Source organism: Notothenia coriiceps, unplaced genomic scaffold, assembly GCF_000735185.1.
Source record: "Notothenia coriiceps isolate Sejong01 unplaced genomic scaffold, NC01 NC01_scaffold00035483, whole genome shotgun sequence".
Classification (NCBI taxonomy): Eukaryota; Metazoa; Chordata; class Actinopteri; order Perciformes; family Nototheniidae; genus Notothenia; species Notothenia coriiceps.
In genome coordinates, this window is record NW_011368184.1 from 108,469 (window position 1) to 132,332 (window position 23,864).

Genomic DNA, 23,864 nt, shown 5'->3' on the forward strand with positions numbered 1-23,864 from the left:
TCAAATAATTTCATTCAGAATAAAAGAAAGAGGAATATCTTGTGTGGCCAAAAAATACTTTATTGCATATATTCAAGTACACAAACACGCCATGTATTCTGCTACTGCATCACCACAGGTCAAATAATCAGACTCTTCCAACCTTTATTATTCATAACAATAGATTAGCTTTCTTTGAATCTTATTCTCTAAAGCCTATAACAAACAAAAGAACAAATGGAAGTACCAGATATTTCAACAAAAATCACTTGTAGGCATTGGCTTTATGTTTTGGCAAGAAGATGAAATTCTTTGGTACAGGTCCGAGCAGCATTTCACTGGAGAGGGGAAAGCGAAGGACATTACAAACAGTAAATACATCAACAGTTCATTTTATTGTAGCCTGACTTTAAAATGGTGTTTCTTGATGTTTCCCTGCTCACCTAATCCTGATCCAGTCCCCAGCATGTTGACTGGCCATCAGTGACTCCAGGTAGTTCCTGCCCATGTAGAATGGAGGTCTCTCATTGATCTTCTGTGGCACCCGCTCCAACAGGCCCACTGGAATATATCTAAGAGGCAGAGATAAACTCATATATTTAGCGGCCTGGTCGAATTACAAGTCATAAATATTGCTTTCATAATTACAATATTTCGCTACCTGCACATGAAGGAGAGCCACTCCAGCATGAATGTGCGGGTCTTCTCCACCCCCCGTGTGTCGGAGCCCCAGTGTTCTAGACCAAAGTTGCTGAAATCCCGGAGGACGTCCATTCGCTCGTTGGACGAGATGTCCCAGTGTCGGCTCTCCTTTATTTCGGTGAAGATCCAGGGCTTAATAAGAGCACCCCTGAAGATCCAAAAGTCAGACATGCACAATCAGTTTCAAGTTCACCACAAAGATAATTCGGCTCTGTAATATAGAGTAATTCCACTGGTCATGACTGGTTATGGGTTAAATAATCCTCTAAATTACTGTGAAAGTAAGAACACACAAGAAGTTCACTGACAATGATACAACATAGTAAATAAACTAGGGTGGACAAAATATTTGTACAATCTTGACTTTTGCCTCTGTGTTTCTATTATATTGTCTACTTATTGAATCACTATAAGTGGCACCAACCTTGCAATCATAATTCCAGAAACTCCGGTCTCTTTTGCTTTCATGGCATCTTCATAGGACAGAATGTCTCCATTACCTGGGACAATAAACACAAGTCACCTTAGTCTCAATCATTATCAACAATAGATAACATTTCTTAGGCCTGTGCAGGATTTTTGGAACCTTCAAAGTATCAAAATGCACACATGGAGTTATTTTCACCTATATATAATAGTTTGCCCCCATCTGAAGTGTGTGTAACTACAATCAAGAAATTGAAAAACAAGTTCACATACCAAAAAGGGGGACAGGACTAGCCAGTTTGGAGCAGGCGGTGATGTAGTCCCAGTCAGCTAGTTTAGTGTAGCGCTGCTCTCTGGATCGGCCATGCAACTGTAAGGAAACTACATCATCAGTTGTGTTCTCATACTTTAAAGCTGAAGGAGGAACAAATATTATGCATCAAACTTGCATCAAATGTAGTTCAATCAAGTCAATCAAAATGCAAAATGGTATAACACATCAACTTAGATATATAGACACATCAAGGGCTCTCACATTACATTTCAAAGTGGTTTGTTGAGTGCATTAAAATCAAACAACAACATAAGAAAATAATAAAGCTAGCCACATGAATTAATACATGATTTTTTATGATTTTCATTCAAGTGTCCACTTGTTCCTACACTATTTGAAACAAGACTGATTGGACTGCAGTTGTTTGCAGGTGTTTTTTTACTTAAACTGCCACTATACTAATAATTTTCAACACATGAAGGTCGATGCCTTTTTCCCCTGCTCAAACGCATGCCGTGTTACTTACTGTGATCATAGAGACATCCCACTTCTTCATCTCTGGAATAAGTTTGTGCGCTATGTTGCACTTCTCCTGAACACCAGTGCGGATCTTGACTGTTAACGGGACGTCAAGGACCTTCAGGAAGAAAGAAAATTACATTTTCCTCCTAAAAGCCATCTCATCCAGCTGAACCGGGTCAAAACACCCAAACTTACATGGTTCATTCCCTTGATTATCTGTTCAAACTTTCTGTTGCGTGTCATCAAGCCGCAGCCTCCACCCTGATGAGGGAAAGCAAACAAACGCCACCTGTCAGTGAGTGTCATGATGATGTTCAACGATGCTTTATACACTGGATCATAAAACACAAATGACTGTCTGACTTTAAAGCTTAGTCATCATGGTTTAATGTTATTTTACTTTAACTGGCCCGCCTTATTTAGAAAAAGATAATTCTGCTTATCTTTTTCTTGGCATTGACTGTATCAAACAAAGGGGGGATGGATTTAAGCTTTTAGGTGGGTTCTAATTGAACTTTAGTTCAAAGAAATACTGATCTAAAGTGTGGAACTAATGGGTTTTATGGAGGGTGTACCTTCTTGTAGACGAGGTCAATGGGACATCCAGAGTTGATGTCCACAAAGTCAACATCTGCGTTGTTGTTGATGAGCTCTGCGCACCTTGTCATGGTGTCGGGGAAACAGCCCTCCACCTGAAGACAACATTTGGACTTTTCTTCAGACAAATCTTTAGATAACAGTAAAATAATACAATTTGTAGTTTGTCTAAAAGTGTTAACAACATCAAAGAGAGCAGATTTGTTCTGAGGAGTTAAAGAAATCTAGGAAAAGCACCTGGACGCCGAAAACATCTTCACTTTCGTGCCGCTTCAGGAGGGCCCACTCTGACTGCTGGCCCTGCAGCAGGTTGGTGCACATGGCCATCTCCCCACAGGTGATGTCTGCTCCAAAGCGCTTGCACAAACGGCGGAAAGGCAGATTTCCACACTAGGGAATTAAAGGGAATCATTAAGGTCAGGTCAATACTTCATATCTGGGCTAGCATTTGATATAATATGTTTTAATTCTGCTTCTATAGGAGCAGAATCTTAAAGGTCACCTATTGTGCAAAATCCACTTTTCATGTCTTTTATACATAAGCATGTGTCCCCTCTGTGTAAAGAGATTCTGAAAGTTTCAGGAAAAGAGATTTGCTCTCTTTTTTTTCCTGATCCATTTAAATGAAAACCTGCCTGAAAATGAGCTGATCAGATTTTGGCCACTTTATGATGTCATAACGATTTTTTGGCTTGTGCAACCATTAGCCAATCACCAACCAAGGTAACCCCCCCCCCACCTTTTCCAGAGTCTATATATGTTTTGTACAGAGACTTCACAAACCGAGGTTTGTGGTTTGTCTAGTAACATCGTAGGGTATTTGGGGAGACCAAGTCGGTACAAAGTTTTCACGACTAGAGACAGACAATGAAATCTACTTTTTATTCCTCGGTGCGCGGGAGACTCTCTATAAACCAAGTTTTCTTGTGTTACCACGAGATCCTCCNAGACCTATAACATATTGAAGAAAAACAGAAAATAGGGGGCCTTAAATAAAAAACTTAGAATCAGAATCACTTCAATTTGATTACCGTAATTTTCGGACTATAAACCGCACCTGAATATAAGCCGCAGCAGCGGCATACCACTCTCGGTTCCACTTTTACTTTTGCGCGCTACCTGTCTCACTCTTTTCCGGCCTCCAGCTTTTCCTGCCATATAGCCCATAGAGTTAAAGGTGTTGGCCGTTAGCTGTAAAGATCCATAGATTAGCCGCACCGTTATATAAGCCGCAGCGTCTAAAAATAGGGAAAAAGGCGCGGCTTATAGTCCGAAAATTACGGTAGTTTGGCAGCAGTTACGCATATAACTACAGCAATAATATGTTTATCCTCAGGACTCAATTAAATCTGGTTGTACTTACAGTTGTTAGAGGAGCGAGGTATAGCTTGTCCTGAAAGTCCACCTTGAACAAAGAGACAGAACCCATCACTCCTTATAAATCAGAAGTGACTTGTGCAGAGACTATTTAACAGTATCAGCTGGCTGTAATTCAATTGTACAATTAAAAAAAAAATGGATAACCGATAATGAAATGGACATTGCAGTTAAGATGTTGGCCTGAGATATACCTGTTTCTTCTCACATTGGCGCAACTTAATGACATCCTCATCAGTGAGTGGGCCAATAGTCTTCACTGGAGGCTGTTTATCTTGTCTGGCCTGTTACAAAGCAAACATGTACAAATAAACATCTAAAATACTGAGCAACATAACATGTATACATACTGTGTTGTGCTCAGTAAAAGCGTTTACCTGTGTTTCTGCTTCAGTAGACACACGCTGCTCCTCTCCTGTTGGATCTGCAGATACTACAGCTGTATCACCAAGGTGTAAAAAAAGACTGAATTTAACTTGTATCATGAGGAATGACGTGCACGTTGCTAGAGTGAGCTGATTAAATGAAAGCTCCAATGAGCTCCACAGAGACTCACTTCACTTCCTTTTCCAATTACAGTTTTAAACCACTGAACAGATTCATTATGAGACAAGAACAACTGAGAGCTGGAATAATATACATATAAGACATTTACAAAGAAAACCTTTATATAGTCTTACCATTTCCAAGTCGTTGTGTTTTTTCTTTGTTGTTTGCAAGTGTTTTGAGGTACTCCTCTGACTTCTTGAAGGCTACAGAGCGCTTCCTCAGTTGATTCTGGAGCTCTTTTTTGAGGCTGTTCTTCACCGTCTCCCTGCCCTCGTTGGCCTTTATTAGCTCGGCGTTCTCCATGGTTTTGAAGTCAGGTGTGGTGTGCGCCTTTGCGTATCGGCAGGAGAGACCATAACCACACTTTCCGAATGTGTCGTAGAGGTAGCAGCTTTCCCCGATGTCAGCGAGCTTAGAGGCCGTGTATTCGGCTGCGTCATGAAGAAAGATGCATTTGTCTCCATAGGTACATTCCTTATTGTCCTGCATGGATGGGAACAGTCATGACAATAACCATTAGCAGACCTAGTGATTGCAAAATATACTTCTGTGGTATTCCAGAATGATTTGTTAACATTTTCTACCTGAATGACTGAAGGACATAGTCGTTTTTCTTCAAAGGCATTAGGCTTCGTGTGTGGCCGTGACTTATTCTGTCCCCGAATGCGTTTACCGTCTGGTTTGCCAACTTTATTCCTCTCCTCAGGGTCTACTTTGAATTTTTTTGTTTCAGGTTCCTCCACAGATGTCTCTTTTTCCTCCTCAGGTTTTTCATTATCACTGGTCTTATGTCCTTTTGGGCCCTTCCACCCAGAGTCTACAAACTCATGAAATTTGTCTTTGGTGGTTAGGAATCTGCAAATAAAAAAGAAGAGATATGAGACTGGAGACATTTGAGGCCAGCATTTATAGTATACAGAATATTCTGTCACCTTTGCATGCTGCTCTAAAACCACATTAATGACTCAGTTATGGTACAATTAAATGAGGGGCTTACAGGCCCTTGTAAAACTGGAAGGAAAGCTGAGTCCATACTCTGTACAAGAAGTTAAATGCATACAATGGAGCTGCTAAGCCTTCTTGCTAACTGTGCAGTTCTGTTGACTACATCAGACAAAAGCAGCGTGCAGGATGAAATGTTTGAGTCCATGCTATTCTTCTGGGAAACAGTGGATTACTCTATTCAAGTTGAGAGGCATTTCCTGCCCCAAGTTAATAGTACCTCTGCGTATGCCAATAAGGACACATTAAAATAAGTCAAACTGGTGCGATGTCAGCTGTAATTCAAGTGTTATAATGGATAAGGAATTTCTGACACAATTTTCCAAGATGCAAGGAAAAGGTACAAGCTGGAGATCTTAAATGGCTGAAACATGTTGATCTAACAACAGAGAACTTTATTAAAATACAAGATTTGCTGTAGTATGGAACCTATCTAAGACAAGTCATGGCGCTCAGCATTTTGACAGCTGTGTGGTTACTGTCATATCATCTGTATACAAGCCGTATATACTCCAGACAACACGTGAGAAGGTTTGCAGTGATTTCCACCAGTTTTACTATCTCATGTATTCCACAATAAGCTAGTAACTTACTGCGTTTTGAGTGCAGCATCGCCCTTCACAACGACATCAGTCTTCTTTTCAACGGTTTCCTCCATAGCATTTTCCATCCCACAGGCTTTCTCCAAATCCCTCTGTTGGAAAACATATCGATTAATCCACTGATTAAATCGTACTAACTAATGTATCACATGACAGAATATTTGTATTATTGTTAATATACAGTGGCTTTGGATATCCACCTTTGGTTATGCATTTCGGGGTTATATTTCATTTTAGTTTAACATTGATTTTATATTTCTCAAGTGTTTACTATGATAAAATGCATTTTATTTTGAAATAAATGTGAAAATGCATATTCAATCAATGTTCATTTCCTTCATTGTAAATCACATTGTTCTACATTGCTTGTATGAAAGGTGCTATATAAATGATCATAATAATTATTTCCAACTACTGCATGTTTTACTGTAACCGGTAACGTTACTTTATATAAATTGACTTAACGTCAGCTGAAGCAAAATCATGTTACCTTCATTTAGGTTGCCTGGCTGTGGAAATGAATCCAAATTAACATTAGCAGAGTAACTTACCTTTTATATTAAGTTTGTAAACAGCTAACGTTACTGTAGCTTTAACTAAATCTACCTGCTAAGAAGCTAACAGCTAACATAAAGGATGTTCACAGAAACGATTAGCTGCTAGAATGCTAACGCATTTAAGAGTAATTTATAGCACTTAAAAAGCAAAAGTAAAAACACTAAACAAATACCGTTAACTTTGATTATGCTTATCTCTTACCCTAACAAGCGCAGCAACAATCCCACGGCATGAGGAAAGACATGTGCAGCAATTTGGAGAGGTCCGGGTGTACTGGCAGACACACATTGGTTCCGCTTCTTTCAAATTAATCTCAGACATTTTCAGAATAAACTATAAAACAATTGAAATTGATCCCTACAGTACAGGAATTAAGTATAACATCAGATTACTCATATTATGGAAAATAGAAATCTGACGGCCCAATAAGCTAACGTCACACTGTAGTGTTCTCACAAATCCTAGCGAGGAAAAGCTCCATTATGTTTGGAAAGATACAAATATTGCTGGCAGGGTTATATGTTTTGCAAATAAAATAATAGGATTTATATCATATATTTTCTTTACAGGCATTCCATCATTCAAAAAACAAAACCTGCGTGCATGTATTCTCCCATACAAAGATTATTACAAAAAGAAAGACTAACATTGTAACAGTTAGATCACTTTTATTTCAACATTGTATCCTTACATGAATTCTAAGAGCAACTCTCCAACATGAAATGTATACAAGATGAAGAAATAAAATGATCAAATCAATGGAAGAGGATTATCTTAACAGGTGTCAGTGATAAAAAAGTGCAATCTTTAACAATAAATGACTAGCTATTAGAACTCAAACAGTCAGTCAATTGACAGAACATTGAAGCAGCAAGTTTCTCAATTGTAAGCATTTGCTGCACTAGTTGCCTTGTAAAAAAATAAAATGTCTTTGTGTTTTTGGATAATTGGTTGGACAAAACAAAAACTTTGAACATAACACTGTGATTTAGTTTTTCCTTATTTTACAGACCTTAAGATTAATCAGGGAAAATGTTTGACATAGCCAAACCAGTGTTACAAAAGAGACATCTAAAAGTCAGAAATCATATTCTACATACTAAATGAACAAAACATGTTGGTAAAGCAAGCCCAAGTAAAAGCAGCATCCAAAGTTATGTAACATCATATAAAGAAGCTATATTCTGTCCTCAGGCATCAAGTCTTTCAATCTTTGCATCAAAGCGCTTTTGGCTAGAGTCCAGGACGTTGATGCCTTTATCCTGAAAGTCATATCCCACTCTCTTCAGCTCCTCAAGTCGCCCTGAGATGTTCTGTGTGCTGTATTCTAACACTTTGGGCTTTCGCACTATCTGCTCCATTGTTATTCCCCCTTTTAACAGACAGTCCAGTTTACTGCTGAGCGTGTCCTTCCCAATGAACAGAATCATTGGAAAGCTGAGGATTAGTTTCTTAATGTCAGCTTTCTGACAGCCAACTGCTACCATCTTTTGCTCGAGACTTAGAAAATTATTTTTCAGACATTCACTAGAAAGGTCCATTATTTCTGCTCCAGGCCCTTGAAAGAGGTGGAGCAGTTCTGAATTGCTCAACATAAGAGAAGCTCTAAGGATGTCGATATTTGTCCTGACTCTCTTCGTGCTTCTGATGAGAATGTAAGGGTTTCTGGATATTACAGCTTTAGGAAACTGCTCTGGATTGTTCCCGCCAAGTTCGGCACATATTTCTTCCAAAAAGGCCACCATCCGCTTGTTCAGCACTAAGCTGTTGGAGAATGTCCGCGGCGCTGTGGTTAGCAGACGATGGAGGTCTTTGGTGTCCAGTCCCAGCGAGGTGAGAAAAGTGATGTTGTTATCGAAGTTGGCATTATTACTGGTGCGAAAGAAAGACTCAGGTGAGCGATACAGGACGATCATAATTTCTTCATCAGTATTGAAGATCTTTCTCCACAGCACCCAGCGCTGTTCTAGGTGTTGAACGGAGCGGGTGATAGCGCGAGGATAACGGGAGATGATGCTAGCGATCATGTTAGTAGGGGCACCTTTTTTGTCTAAAAAGAGAGCGACAGCTTGCTCATTTGTGAAGGCTTTACGAAGCACCCCGGGCTGACGCAGGCGTACCATCTTCACGTCAACTCCCATTAGATTCAGATTCTCCACCAGCGATACATTCTCTGGGGTGTCCGGCTGCTTTCGCTCCTTACTACCTGTAGGAGCAGTGCAAAGCCTCCTGGGAAGACAGGTTGGTGTCAACTGTGCTGGGATGAGCCCAAAGCACCGCTGAAATATCCCTGGTTGATGAAGCCTTTGGAGAGCCCTTACTCCGGCTACTGCTGCCATTTGTAAAGCTACTTTGTAACACCTCTGCCTGTTTTAGAGAAACTGAAACAAAAATAAACATGTTTAGCTAAACAATGATGGAGTCAAAGGGAAAAATTCAGTTTGAACGTAAACGGCATACTGTTTGTTATGTAATTAATATTTTGTTCCCTACTTAAATAAAAGAACAGTAAATATGAATAATATGTGAATCAAAATTACTCAAAATGCAGATATATATTTTTTAGATAGAATATATTTTAAATTCGGTTGGATTCTATGTTGAAACATGTCTGAAGCATTTTAATGTTGTAAGGTGTTGAGATATAGTTAATCTCCTATCAATGGAGCCTATTTCATTTGTTGATCAAATTGTGTATTTAACATCTGAATCTTGGAGATATTTCTTATATCTACAGATACATGACAATGTCAGCTTCTGTTAAGAATCTGTGCGAAGGGAAAACTCACATTATTCTAATTTCTTACGATGAGGCAGTAGTTATTTACTACCTTGAAACCAGGTGATGGCTAAATGTACAGATATATGACAAAAACACACCACGAAGACGAGCTACAGCAGCTACGTCAGACACTTTGTTCGCCCCCAAATGACTGCCTTAAAGAACCGAACAAGTATTGAGCGATAACGTTTAAACATTTAGTATGTTCAATGAATTATCAATGTTTCAAAGCGATAGTCCTTGTGAAGAAATTAGATAAAAAAGCATACCATATACGTTTGGTTTCTCTTAGCCAACTACATCATGCTGTAGTGTTTTTTTGATGACAGCCCAGTGTCAAGGAGAAAGCGGAAACGCGAAGCTCGAGTGAGCGAAGCTCGAGGGAAAAAAGCTCTCACAGCGTCATCTGGCGTTTTGGAGACAAACTGGCCCCAGCTCACTTCTAACCACTAGATGGAACTCATTTATCATTTGATTTAATCCAGGCCATGGGAGCCTGCCTGCAGACCTCCACTCTCAGGACAGTTCCGGTGCAGGCTGCACTCTCAGGACACCTTCACCATATGACCTCCACTGTCAGTACAGGAAGTGACGATTCTGACGAACCCGTTTTTTTCCCGCCCACCGAAGGAATTTTTCAAATCACAATGGAGACTCATCACGGAGTCCGCCGACCGTGCACTTTGGGTCGGCCTTGGTCAAGCCGGTCAAGCCCTGACCCCTCCAGCCTGGTTCTCGTAAAAGTTTTTCGCTGAAATGACACCATGGAGGAATGTAACGGGAGTTGACAGCGGACTCTGCCCGCCTCACGAGTGCCTATTTTCGGACACTTTTTTTCACTTTTCCCCCTATTTTCCCCGGTTTTATTAATTTTTATTTTTTTGGCTATTTCACCCCGGTTTCTACCGGGGGACATTGCCTGCCCCCACAAATAAATTCCTTTAAAATAGGATGCAAGCAACACTAGTTTCTTAACCTGAATTGATTGACTATAATCAATTTAAACGGAACAGATCTTAATGTTTGCATTCTTATACCATTTTTTACAATAATTAAAATGAATAAGTTCAAACAAACTAAAATTTAGTTTGTTTGAACTTATTCATTTTAATTATTGTAAAAAATGGTATAAGAATGCAAACATTAAGATCTGTTCCGTTTAAATTGATTATAGTCAATCANTTGGACTTTTTATCGTATTTTACAGAGAAATTTTTATTCGTGAAACAAAATGTACTTCCACTCGAAAGTACTTCTTCACGTATACTAATAGAAGGTTAATATGCTCATCGCACCGACATTTCCCAATTTTTGTATTGAAACCCCACGCTACATTTCCGTTTGCCTAGAGAAACACCGAACAACGATGTAAAACTTAATTTGTTCTTTGTTTATGATTAACTCCTTATAAACAATTGTGATGTATGAAAAGCAACTCCTGATAATTTAACCAGGAGTGAAAACAGGTATTCCCCCTTTTTCCTCTGGACTCGTCCCCTCTAAGTAAATAACATTATGTAAAAAGAACCCGGGAAAAAAGTTTGAAAAGGTAAATGTTTGAAAGTTCCGTTTTACATGTCCGTTTATGAAGTTACCACGATTAATGGGTCTATCTATACTTTATTCTATGTGTAGAATGTTTTTTTGCATTATTAATAACATTATTTGTATTTATACAGATTATTAATTATTATTATTTTAAACCAAGGACCCACAGAAAAGGAAGCACATTACTTCACTAAAATGTCCTTCAAATCCTATTAAGAAGGCAGGGTTCACTACAACTTTTTTGTTCGATACAATCTAAGAATCGGAAAACTTCTCCAAACTCAGTGTAGACCAATTTTTTTGGCCAAAGGGTAAAGTAAAAATGAACATTGTCAAACATGTCAAAGAGTAGAAGGTTGGTAACAGTTTGCTTGCCGTGGGGAGACACTGGAGCCCCCCCAGGACGCAAAGAACCGCCACCACGGCGTACGCCGCCCTTCAGCTGCGCCCCTGGGGACTTAGGCTGAGACCGTGCGGGTTTGGTCATCTTGGGCGCCTTTTTGACTTTGTTGGAAAAGCCCACACTAACCAACGGCCTGGTAAAGGAGAGGTACAAGTCATAGCACGACAAGACTCTTTTTGGCACACTGCTAGTACGCACACACACGTCTCTAGACTTTTTCGTCAAAACCAACCCCACCATCTGTCACCCACAAATACTTCAGGGAGTTGTTAATATTGTATGTAGTGCCATACTGTGACATGTCTCCATTCTTTAATGTTCAAAAAGCTCTTTGTTTTTCTCATACTCCCTGTGCTGCAGCACCTCTTTTCACCCTCTGTCTGAAACCAGAGCCCAGTCTGCTCTGATTGGTTAGCTGGCCGGCTCTGTTGTGATTGGTCCACCGTTTAGAGATGTCAGGTACATTGTGTGGAAGTGCTAGCCAATAGAAGTGTGAGTGTTACATAGTGATGTCAATATGTTACAGAAGTAAACTAAATAAATCCAATGGAGGCGTTTCAGGCAGGGGAGGGTGGGAGAGGAGGGAACACAGGGATTTTAGCCTTTGCAGACCATTTACACAAAAACCAATAACACAATACAGGACTAAACTTCAGATTCACCCGTCACATGGCTCTAAAAGCATGCTATTGAAATGAAACCAGTTGTGTAGCATTCAGGTGCCTACCAGTACCCTCAAACTAGCTTAGGGTCATTCCAGAATTGGAGGACAATTTAGACGCCAACATTTTTGAAAAATGAACCTTTTATTTTATTATTTTTTGTTATGTATTTAGGGAAAACAGATAATAAACCATCAAAAAAAGTGATTTGCCCAGCTAAGGCATCAAATACACTTTTGATTAGATGTTTTATTTGTTGTGTGCCATGCTTTGTGCAACCCTGTTACAAATACTCATTAAGCAGAACAAAGTATTTTCAAAAAATATTCTTCAATAAATTCTTTACTATTAAGTAAAGAAAGTCACATTTACATTAAATACTGATNATCTAACTTGAGTTTTTATTATATCAAAAATCTGTTGAAATGCTACTGTTATGTTTACTGTCCCCCAAAAGCGCGTCGGCAGCCTCCATGCTTATTTCACAACTTCGCCGTCTTCATGTGTTTCGCAAGAACGTGACTGACACGATAAGATGCTATGGTAGCAGCCTTGCTCTTGTTGATGGGCCGGTGTCGCGGGTGAAAATGGACTGCTATGCATTTAGCTGTCCTTTCAGGTCCCTCGCCTTTTGGGAGCGTAGGGCAGAATTAGGAGGGAATTCCGTCTCGTAGCGTGTGTGCACTCTTTTGAAATGTCGCTCTTAAATTACCCTTCCTCGATAAAGCCACGCTCGCATTGCAGATGAGACAGATGGACTTTGAATTGGAATAGATAAAAAAATAATCATCCTCCCACTCTGAGTGAAAATTATATATTATGGGCTTTCTTGCTTCTGCCATACTTGCGGTCTTGTGTGTGCGCGGGCTGTCACGCTGTCACTCCTGTTGACACGGACAACGTCAGCGAACTAGTTTGGACTGCCCACAAGCCCCGCCCCGACACGTAACGCCGGCCAATCACAAAGCTTTGATGCGTTCAAGTGCATTATTCTGGCACGGGAAGATTATGTTATAGGACATTAACGATAAAACAGAATATTGTTGTTCTATTTTTAGAAACATCTCGCGATCGACTGGGAATCTCCCCGCGATCGACCGGTTGGGCACCCCTGACTTATATTGATTGAACTGTTCTGCCCTTACAGCGCGTATCCCTATGCGTAGCTAGACAGTTAGCTAACATTTAAAAGTCTTCCAATAAAGATGCAAGGTTTTAAAGAAAACCTTGCATCTTTATTGGAAGACTTTTAAATGTTAGCTAACTGTCTAGCTACGCATAGGGATACGCGCTGTAAGGGCAGAACAGTTCAATCAATATANTGTGTGTGTGTGTGTGTGTGTGTGTGTGTGTGTGTGTGTGTGTGTGTGTGTGTGTGTGTGTGGTCTAAATATACAGTAAAGAGCTAAGTGAAAACTATCTGTGTGTAAAAGGACATGGAAGATAAGGAGATGATGGAAATGATGGATATGTGCGATCAAGAGAACCTGAGCGCTCCCACTCAGCAGGATGTGGAACATACAGACACACCAGAACAGGTAATAAAGAGTGTTATCACGTATTCGTACTCTTTCTTCTTCACTCCTTTACCCAACAAATGTGCAGTCAGGAAGTTGAAGACATTTTTTTCCAGCGAGGACACATTTTCTAAAGTTATTCATAAGGAAACAAATATTTTGGACAAAAGAAGCGAATGCTGTGTTTTTATTACAAGGAGTCGTCACATCCAGAGGCAGCAGAGCTCCCTCTCCAAGACTGTAAAGATGAGGGAAAGGAAATGCAGCTGGGGGAGCAGAAAGTTAAACATGAAGAAGCAGAGGGTTCGATAAAGCCCAAGGATGGGGAGTCGCAAGAAGCTGATTGGCTAAAGGACCAGGAAGAGGAGAGCAGTGATTGGCCCAAAGAGCGGGTCTGTCACACGCATGAGAGAGCGATTCCCATGGAAGCAACTGTGGAGGCTCTGGACGTCACAGAGCAAGGTGAGTGGAAACAGGGCACACAGGGAAAGTACACGAGTTAAGATTCCAACAATCAACTGATGTTTAGGAAGATGGATATATTCAAGCAAAACATTCAGAGAAACGTTGTTGTACAGGGGGTCCGCGGGGTCTTAAAAAGTATTCAAAGTTGATAAAATCCATTAAGCGAAAATGAAGGCTATTAAAAAGTATTAAACGGCATTTTCCGTTGCTGTAGCTGAGGCGACTAGTGTGCAGAGCGTGAGCGGCGGGCGGTAGCGGAAACCGGTTGTCGCGTGTCCCGTCTCACCCTCCCGTTGACCACTGTGAATTTTCCTTCAGTATACATTTTGCCACGTTTCATACTAGTTGAGGTCATGTCATTTAGAGACTTTTACGACTGCGTCAATTTCACAGAATATATGATTTGTAATCTCTATATGATTCCTTAACTGTTCAGTATGTAAAACCACTTCAAAGACTCAACAAACAGGCGTGATATCGTCGCTAAAAGTGTGTCTGTCCACCCACCCTCGTCGAGTGTTTCGCGACCCCCACGTCGAGTCCTTCGGCTCGGCAAAGATTGACCTTGTGTGTTCCTCTGTCTGTTTCTTAGAAAAAGAATACAAAGAGATATAATAAAAAAGGGAAAGAACGTAAACCTCCGAGGAATTGGAATGGAATGTTGATGTATAAACAAACGTACAAAACAATTTAAGATAGCATAGAGATGGTCCCATATACGTTCCTAGGACTCAGTTACATTCTGGAGAATCTTGGGAACAGGTTGTAAAATTCTGGAGAGCGGTTAACCTCAAAATTGGCCAGATGTAAACCGCTGTGTAAGTGGAGTGTAACTGACGAATGTTTCATACTAACAGGAAAGGAGGAATAGAAGGTTTAAACCTGCGTTTGAACGTAAAGGGTATTGCTCAACAAACGTTGGCCGGCATTTGCCGGAAGCGCGCGATAGCTCGTCACCGCACGTACAGGACAAGTCCACTGCAGTGTAGGTTGCCCTTGCGGTATTTATTTATTGTTCTCAGGTATGTGTGGAGCGTTATAAGTAAGTCCGTGGACAGCTTTATGTGGAAAACCTGTAGATAATTATGAATAACTATATTCATGATTTTANGAATTAGCTATCATTAGCATCACTATTAGCTAGCATACGTCAGAATCCTCACTTCCTGTACTGACAGTGGAGGTGTTCTGAGAGTGGAGGTCTGCACCGGAACTGTCCTGAGAGTGGAGGTCTGCAGGCAGACCGCTCTCATCCAGGCCATGGGTAACCTTTCAAATTGTGGAGGATGGAGGCTACCAATATCACTAAAACAAAATTATTTCAATACATAATTTGATTAATTTTAGAATAAGCACATAATATAAGCTTTCACCATTCGTCATAACTGTGCACAGTTGTTAAAACTCACATTCAGAGAAACAATACAAAGGGCTCAACCTTTTTAAATTGAACCTGAGTTTTATTTTATTTTTGACTTATTTTTGACCTGAATCATTGCATTACTATTGTGCACATAATGTTCACAGTGAATACATAACCATTCACTTACAATGCTATCAGGGTGAATTTGGGTTTTCAAGTCATAGCTTTATTATGATACATGCCTATATTCAGTATAACAATACCAATTCTATGATAAAATATATGTTGGAATGTGAGCTTGCATTAATAGTTAATTAATGGTACACACACATCTGACAACCCTTTATGCATGAGGTACAATAGAGCATTTGCCATGTGTTGTATCTCTTTGCACTGAAAAACCTACTGACCCATTACCACTCTTTACTGATGAGTCCAACCACTCGTGAATATTTTAATACTGCACAGTGTTATCTTCATTATGCAAAGGAGCTTTCGCACTGCTGCTCTAAGATTGAAGTGAGCGTGGTGTTTCAGTGAAAGCAGCTTTGTCCATGATAGGATCTCAGATACATTTTTTCCCCTATTATCAACAGGACACAGTGTATTTGTCATTATCAAACACAGTTCCAGTTTTCTCACACTTATCAAAAAGCACTTCTGCCTATATCTGCGTAATGATGTGTTTGGTAACAGCTCTTATGGCCAAATTTCCATCATTTTTAATGTGAGGCTATAGAGGAGACGCAAGAAAGATAACTGTGTTGGAATTTGATTGTCGTGTTTAACACTTGGAGCTACACATCTTAAGGTAACACTGACAAAAAAACATAATAAAATAAAAACATCAGTTGCATCATGATGACACTACTTTGAAACAACATGGTATTTATGTGAAAATGTTCAAATAACATGTAGACTATATTAGTAAATTATAACAAGCATTTGAGTGGCTCTTCATCCCCTCAGCCATGCTCTTTTTAAAAACACAACTATCCATGTCTTTAATTTGAGCTGATAAAGATTTTGCCTATTTAGCTTTCCATTGTACTCATCTGATTCCATTTTATTTCGAGTGTGCCTAGTTTCTCACTCCCTTTTGAGCCTCTTGTTATGTTTTTAATATTGAATAGATTTCTACCCGGATCCATTTGTTGTGGTCTACATTGGTAAAGTTGCTCGGGTAACTGCTGACACAGTACTCCTTCAGTGAATGAATAATTCAAAAACTGTCAAAGCTTTCAAATGCTCAGCGGTTCCTGCAGACGCTGTTGCACAAATAGTGAGTTTTAACAGCTGGTAAGAATGTCTAAAAGAAGATGGGTGGAATTCAAAATTTGCCAGACCATAAGCTGTTCGGCTCCTGTCAGCCGAAGACACAGAGCATCCTCTCCTGCTGCTGCTGCTACTGCTGCTGCCGCGGGTATGTTTGAAATGTTATTGGAGGGCAGAGAAAGGTTTACATTTTTGTAGGGTCATTTGTTTTAACCATAATTGAAACAAAAGGTGAGATGACAGGGACTTATACAATGGTACTATAGTTTAAATAACCTTTAACATTAACATTTGTTAAGTTGAAGACAAACATTGTGATTCTTAACAACTTGAGATTGTTTTCACATTTTACAAATACACATACATTTCGCAAGCTGTTTACATTTGTGTGGTCCTATCCATCTAACATGAGAAAAATATCTCAAAGTTCTCTCCTTCAGAAGAAAATGTAATTGCACAATTCAATAACAAAGACTACAAAAAAGAGAAGACATGTATTTGTACACTAAGTGATGTGTGCTTTACTTAAAATAAATAATACAATAACATTATACAAGAATCAAACAAATGAGGCAGAATTCACCAAAATAGGATCACAGTTCTTCCAAAATCCTGGTACCTGACATCAGAATTGCTGCACATTAGGCTACTTATTTGTTCATCAATTCATGTAAAATGTTTTTATATGAAGCGAAATGACACTTTAGTAATTATTCTAAAACTAAACATGTTTGCAGCACAAATACTGCTATATAAATTGTATTGATAATTATAACTATTCAGCCGATGAAGATCAGTTCCACATAAATATTCTGTTAAATACTGAACATTTTGTCTTTTATCGCCTCCATCTGTCCTAGAAACATAAGCCAGTCTCTCATGTTACCTGTCCCATTCAGCCAATGAGGCTCAAATGTTTCCTTTTTGAATGAGTATACGGCACTGTTGTTGTTAAATGTGCTCAGAATAACACAATCATGTGTCATTCTCTATCAACTTGAGTTGATGAAACAAGTTTTTTATACAACAAAAAAAACGCAGCTTTGAAATAAAAATATCTTGTCTTCAAAAAACAAATCTCTCAAATGGGAAAGCTCTGCCTTTCCGCCCGTTACCATACAAACTGAGCAGATGTTTTAAGCACTATTCAGACTGCATTTAAAACATAGAAATTCATGGTGAATATGTGGATAATAGAATACTTTATTTAGTGTACATTAAGAAGTTAAAAGGTTCTGCAAAATGAGTATTGCCTTTATAAATTCAGATTTCTTTCCGATCAAAACATGAGAAAATAAAAAGTAAACATGACAAACAAATGGAGTTATGTGGTTTGTTAAAGATGTTTTAGAAGTAAAAGTACACTATTTACCTCTGAATTGTAATGGAACATACTCAATTAATTTAAAGTATGTGTCCCTCCCTCAAAATGTACTTGCTTAATTTACACGACTGATTAAAATGCTGCAAACACATTCACGCGTTGAGAAGAGCACAAGTAATCGCGAGATTTGTGACAGCCCTGAAGGCAACACCATTGGTATGCCAGTGGGCGTGGCCGCACCTACACAACGTCATCATTGATGGGTCTCATGTTTACGTGGAAAACATGGCGGCGGACTACCAACAAGGATACAGCACCTAGTAAATGCGACTGGAAGCGAGCTGGAAGCCAAAACGAGAGAAATATTTAACAGTTAGCTTTTCGATTGACCTCGCTGGTATTTCGCATGAAGCAGTCTCCCTCTTGTTTCAGCCACAGGGACAGCGGTGATGGAGGACGAGGAGAGGCAAAAGAAGCTGGAGGCCGGCAAAGCAAAGGTTGGATTCTCAGTTTTTGGTGTCACTAGGACTGCTATTACTCTGTAAAGTGATAACTTAATGTTGTCGACAACTTATTCCACTCATTGCTAGGTCTGTCAGCTGTTTACGGGCCCCCCTCCTCCCCTTGTTACCCCCCTCTCAGCTGTCAGTCCCACAAACATGCGCCCTGCTCTGACAGCCGCTGGCTCGCCGGGCTATTAGCATGCTGCTAGCCTAACGTTACTTCACTGATTCATTGCACTTTTCTGAACATGTAGGAGTGAATAGCAATGCTAGCTTGACAACACTAGCTGCCACATCGTTATCAAAGTCTTATAAATGCCTTAACTCCACCTGAAGTGAGGCAGGCAGGCTGGTGTAACAGGATAAACAGGACACATTTCCCCACTGGTTAGAGCAAACATTGCCCAGACGTGTGCTTCATTGGCTTTATCAGACTCATCATTTAGGTCAGGACGAAAACCCCCACCCCCGGTTACTGGGGTAAAACCATAGGGTAAAACCAGGGTGCTACAACAGCATAATGCAGGGCTTTATATTTTGCCCTGTGGATTAATGTCCATTTCGTCTTTGATATTTTTGTGACATCAATTAATTGCTGTTTCATGTTGGAAATTGCAGTAAAACACTAAGTGTTACACTGCTCTGGCTGAGTTGTGAATACTCCCTTCATGTAGCTTTACTGCTGATGTACTCTATGAAATGCAGCAATGGTTATCTATATTTATTTTCTCAAGCATTTTCGGTATGAATTATGTCCATAGCATGCCTGCAAGGAGGTTACAAAATATGACATGCTGCTCCACTTTGGGCATAACAAAAATAATGAACACTATGACAATAAAAAAGCCTTTAGACTTGTGTTTAAAATGGTGTTCATCGCTATTACTCATACACCACTTACTATATAATGTTGCTTCTTCTTTATATTTAAGTTGTTGTCTAGCTCTATCGACTTATGCAAAGAGTTTGTAATGAATATAAGAATGACTTTTGTCAGGTAGACTTGAAATGCTACCCCACGTTGTGACACTGCAGGGAAACATCTAATACTCTCTACTATTTGGTTTCTTTTAGCTCACTCCAGGTTACATAGTGGAGCTACTGCCCTGGCTTTTATGTTAGCAATGTGGGAGAGACCATGACAAACACCATCTCAGTGGCATTTTGTCTTATAAAAGGCCTCTCTGTACTGCAGGGGGTTTGCTGTTTTCTTTTTTTCACACACCGTACGTACCATGTCACCATGCCCTCACTTGCAAGGAGAAACATCACTCTGTATTTCGCGGAATAATACTTTCATAATGGTTGGCACCTGGTAGGGATATCCAGGACATTATTATTTGTTCTCAAAGTCCGGCTGGATCTTGTAAGCTTGGATTAAGTCAAGGCTGATTTGTAGAATCAATCAGCAAGCAATGGGGAGTGTTTGAATAATGACATGACACTGCCCCTCTAAACTTCAACACATTAAAGGTAAAGATTTCAACTATAGGTGGTTTTAGATGTAAAATTAAAAATTAAACTGTGCCTGTAATCCATTGAATCCAATACATTTAGCTGAGAATTAAGAGGAAGTACGTATGAAATTGCTGTTATGATTTCCAAGTCTGACAATCAGAGGCGTTTAGTGTCTTGGTAATGAGCTTCCTAGAACCAGGTGTAAGTAAGGCTTCATTTTAATGTCCGAGTGAAAGGAGAAATGTCGATCACTTTTAGTGTAACCCCTCTACTTAGATTGACTTCCATCCCAAGCAAGTGCCTATTGAGTCAAACCAGACAATAAGCATTAATTGCAGGCTGATGTTTTAATCCATTCGCTGCAGATGTATTGTTGTTGCTCTCACTTTTCTCTGTGGAAAGTGCATTACCAGCATAATAGATGTACTGGCTTCAGCTCCCTTCTCCAGTTGCATGGCAGGTCTTTGAGTGTCTGTATTTTCTGACACAGCCGTGATAAGATCAAGATGGTGGAAGGATTTTGTGAAACTCACAGACGTAGATACTGCATATTTTACAGTCGCCAGTTTATCGGTGACTTACCTCTTACTTTCTTTGCCAGACTCTGCAGAAGTTTGAGCTTGTGTAAAGCCCACTAACAGAATAGAATGATGTAAATTGCCTGTATTTCAGCGCAGTTCCATTTAATCTGAAACTGATTAATCAAATAGACATGTTTTATTGTAAAGGTGGTCGACAATTAAGCTTAAGGGGCTTCATTAACTGTCAGATTGGTGTCTCCATTGAGGTGCCAGCCTATGTACTGCTCCAGCGTTTTCACAATAATACTGATTGGCTCACGGGGAGGACACGGCAGTGTTTTTAAATCTGGACCCAGCGATGCATGCATCATTCATGAAGGGCGACATGCATATTTGTTTCCCTGCTTCTCTCATGTGCCTTCTGGTCCTGCAATGGATGTATGTTTGTAACTTTACGGGCCTCTACCATCCTGACTGATTAGCTTGATTGGTCATTTGATGTGCCTTAGGGTTTTTCTGCAAATAAGGCATCATGGCAGTGGATATCTGATGAGTGCTGATTTTGCTCTTAACAACTACTGGTGATGCTTAAAATATTCCTGATTGATATTATGTCCAAACTAATATTACATCTTTCAGCCTTGATTGGATTGTTTCAGCTAATAAACATGCAGACCCTTTTAGAGAAATCACTTTCCAAACCATACCACAGACAATTAAAATAGTGTAGCCACAACATTACAAGTAGGTTGTCTTGGGGTTCAAATAGCCTAAAGGTCATGTTGATTAGGCAGCTATTGAGGTTTTCAGGACAGCAAAGGTGCAAGTTGAGCTGCTTGGCTTTGGCATAGTTAATCGTCCGGTGACTAATCATGTGCGTGTCCTGCAGAGCTCCTTATGATACAAAGAGTTAACCACGCTCTTTTATCTTATTCATTTTTTGAATTAAAACTGGAACGGTTTCACCTTTAGACCTCAGTCTTTATCATCCCAATATGTTTGGAGATATAACATTGATGCTCTTGAAGCTCCTGTGGTGTCATGCAGTGCTGCATGCAAAGGGCTTGCCCAATGATTGATTGAATGTGATCGTCTTAACAGCTGTTCAGTTTGAATTGCTTCAACTGGGAGCATGACTTAACCTAACTTCCCGTGCACTTTTAGAAACCATTTTCATGTGAGAAGGAAGATTTTTCTTTTTTTTTCACTTGATATACGGCTAAATAGCCGCTTTCATTGCTGCAGTAGCACACCACAGCTGATTGAAATGTATACTATACCAAGACATTAGTTAGTTTTCACTAGTGTCTTTATAAGAGAAAAAGCTTTTCCAATAGGCATTCGCATCTGTATATTCGATATAGCTCATTTAAAATCACAGGTTTGGTGGCATTTTAATTTAGTTACTTGGCAATCTTGGGATGTATGAATGATTTTTACAGAATTTGTCTGGTTGAGGACTATAGTGTTAATGCCAATCAATCAATCAATCAATCAATCAATCAATCAATCAATCAATCAATCAATCAATCAATTGTCTGCTTAATAAACCCGACTACAGGTGTATATAGGAACTTTAGAGATGGTCCAACACATTACATTTCCTACAGGGGATCTAAGACTATATTTCATATCCAGAATGTGGCACCTATGCCATAGACTCCAACTGGTCTATCCTATAGTGACCATTGTGTGTTTACCTTTTGAGCTCTGTTTTCGGTTGCTCATTGGACAAGTAACCATCACCAAAGACATTTCCATTTAGATATCTGCCCGCTGTTATTCTCTGCAGTGAGGAGGGAGACTGTGGCGGCGCTCATTAAGATGAGGATGCTGCATGAGAACATCATTCTCAGTGGAGGTTATAAGGATACTTGACTTTGATCCTGGCTTAGATTTGTTGACTGCTAAGGCACGTAGGGCTGTGACAGGTATTACAAGTGTATTGCTTGTTGAGACAGAAACACGGGTGATTTGATGACTTGCAAAACCACATTTTATTGCTCACAGGCAATAAGCACATGCTCAGAGTCAGAATAAACACATTCAAATACCTTTACCTGCCGCTCAGTCGCAGTGTGAAGAGACTTTAGGGTAGGAGTTGTTCAGGTCATCACATTTCTTTGAGATATATACGCATATATAAACTAAAGCGAATGATAGCTTCTGTGTTTGAAGCCTCTTTATTGTTTAACAGCTGAACCCCCTGGGTCAGAGGTGACTTCAGTTGCTGTGGCTGCTTTGTTTTCAGGCCGGTTAGCTATTGTTAATTTCCAACTGGAATGTGTGTGTACATGTGTGTAAAGCACGGGATGGTTGCCCTCTGGTAGTGGGGTGTTGACTAACACACTGCTGCTGACAGCCTCATTGACACATGACTTTGCTGTGAGGTTCCTCCCCACTGCACTGCTGCATTTTAGTGCTGCTTCAGTATTATAGCCTCACCGGCATGAATCCATTGGCAGAAGACTACTGAATGACCGATTGGCAAATTAGACAGTATGTTAAAGTGAAGCAATATTTATTCTTTAGCTGTGTACTATACATTTTTTATGTATTGATTTTTTAAAACAATTAATGGCAAAAAATAGTGCTCTTGTAATTTGATAGTCCTGATATTGTAAATTTTCTTATAAATCGAATGATAAATTGTTCATGGATGAAATGACACAGTTTATTTTGGTTAAATAAATCTAATATTTATAGATCTATCCTGCTCATTTATTTATTTTGTGTCCAATCCGGTCAAAACACCTAGACTTATACCACCCCAATATAAATATACATCATGTCTGAATATAAATTGTGTTGAGCTCCAAATTAATATGTATCTGCTGAAAAACGACATAAACACTCACTTTGAATATTACATCTTAGTTTTGTTTAGCTCCACTCCAATTGCAATGAATGTAATCTCACCAAAAAAAGAAACATATTTACTGTATGTTGTTGTTGATGCTGTGAGTCACCTACTTTTACACATGGATTAAAAAAAAACCTGTGTGAAAAATCTGACTGTGTAAATGTTTTCAGACAGCAGATGGTGATACACCTACAGTCTCTCCTCCTGGATGGCGACACAGCGATACAGCTCTGGTTCTCCATATGCTCCGCTCGGCCAGCCAAATAGGGCAGCCTGATATGATAAGCAGCTCAGTCAAAGGCTGGGTTTCCGGAGACTTCTCCAAAACTCAGGCTAATTTCTTCTGGCAGGTCCAATGCATGTCTCATTTAGTGATAGTGTGTTATTTTTGATTTAATCCATAATCTTGTTGTTGGGTTTTCAGAGCCTCACTACTGTTTTAACCTGTAGATCTTCCATCCTGTAAGACTGGCATTCATTCATGTCTCCTGGTATCTAATGACTGACGCTCTTCTGGAAGCACAGATAGAGGTGTGTGTGTGTGTGTGTGTGTGTGTGTGTGTGTGTGTGTGTGTGTGTGTGTGTGTGTGTG

At 39.7% G+C, this 23,864-nt stretch overlaps 3 protein-coding genes across 11 annotated transcripts in view; 1 reads left to right on the forward strand and 2 right to left on the reverse strand.

Moving 5' to 3' along the window:
- Positions 1-42: 42 nt before the first annotated feature.
- On the reverse strand, positions 43-9,711 carry dus3l (dihydrouridine synthase 3-like (S. cerevisiae)). Of its 2 annotated transcripts, none has more exons than XM_010791467.1 (16): positions 9,640-9,711; positions 6,022-6,122; positions 5,011-5,281; positions 4,558-4,909; positions 4,255-4,316; positions 4,072-4,161; positions 3,864-3,905; positions 2,738-2,890; positions 2,479-2,595; positions 2,099-2,164; positions 1,908-2,018; positions 1,381-1,477; positions 1,106-1,181; positions 641-829; positions 423-551; positions 43-317 (listed from the first exon to the last, which is right to left on the reverse strand). In XM_010791467.1, the coding sequence occupies exons 1-16, from the start codon at positions 9,640-9,642 to the stop codon at positions 245-247; spliced, it is 1,932 nt and encodes a 643-aa protein (XP_010789769.1). In that variant the 5' UTR covers positions 9,643-9,711; the 3' UTR covers positions 43-244. The 2 variants fall into 2 exon arrangements, with proteins under 2 accessions (XP_010789769.1, XP_010789770.1); XM_010791468.1 differs by lacking the exon at positions 9,640-9,711 and adding an exon at positions 6,790-6,865.
- On the reverse strand, positions 7,240-9,820 carry mterf1 (mitochondrial transcription termination factor 1). 3 transcript variants are annotated; one of them, XM_010791466.1, is made up of 2 exons: positions 9,640-9,820; positions 7,240-8,955 (listed from the first exon to the last, which is right to left on the reverse strand). In XM_010791466.1, the coding sequence occupies exon 2, from the start codon at positions 8,925-8,927 to the stop codon at positions 7,779-7,781; it is 1,149 nt and encodes a 382-aa protein (XP_010789768.1). In that variant the 5' UTR covers positions 8,928-8,955; positions 9,640-9,820; the 3' UTR covers positions 7,240-7,778. The 3 variants fall into 3 exon arrangements, with proteins under 3 accessions (XP_010789768.1, XP_010789767.1, XP_010789766.1); XM_010791465.1 differs by having other exon boundaries at positions 7,240-8,969; positions 9,640-9,726; XM_010791464.1 differs by lacking the exon at positions 9,640-9,820 and adding an exon at positions 9,378-9,624.
- An 8,374-nt stretch (positions 9,821-18,194) lies between these two features.
- Positions 18,195-23,864, forward strand: part of akap9 (A kinase (PRKA) anchor protein 9) — an 85,746-nt gene continuing 80,076 nt past the window's right edge. For all 6 annotated transcript variants that reach the window (XM_010791469.1, XM_010791470.1, XM_010791474.1 and 3 more), the window contains exon 1: positions 18,195-18,424. In XM_010791469.1, the coding sequence (XP_010789771.1) occupies positions 18,377-18,424 (48 nt within the window). In that variant the 5' untranslated portion in view covers positions 18,195-18,376. The remainder of the gene's footprint in view (positions 18,425-23,864) is intronic.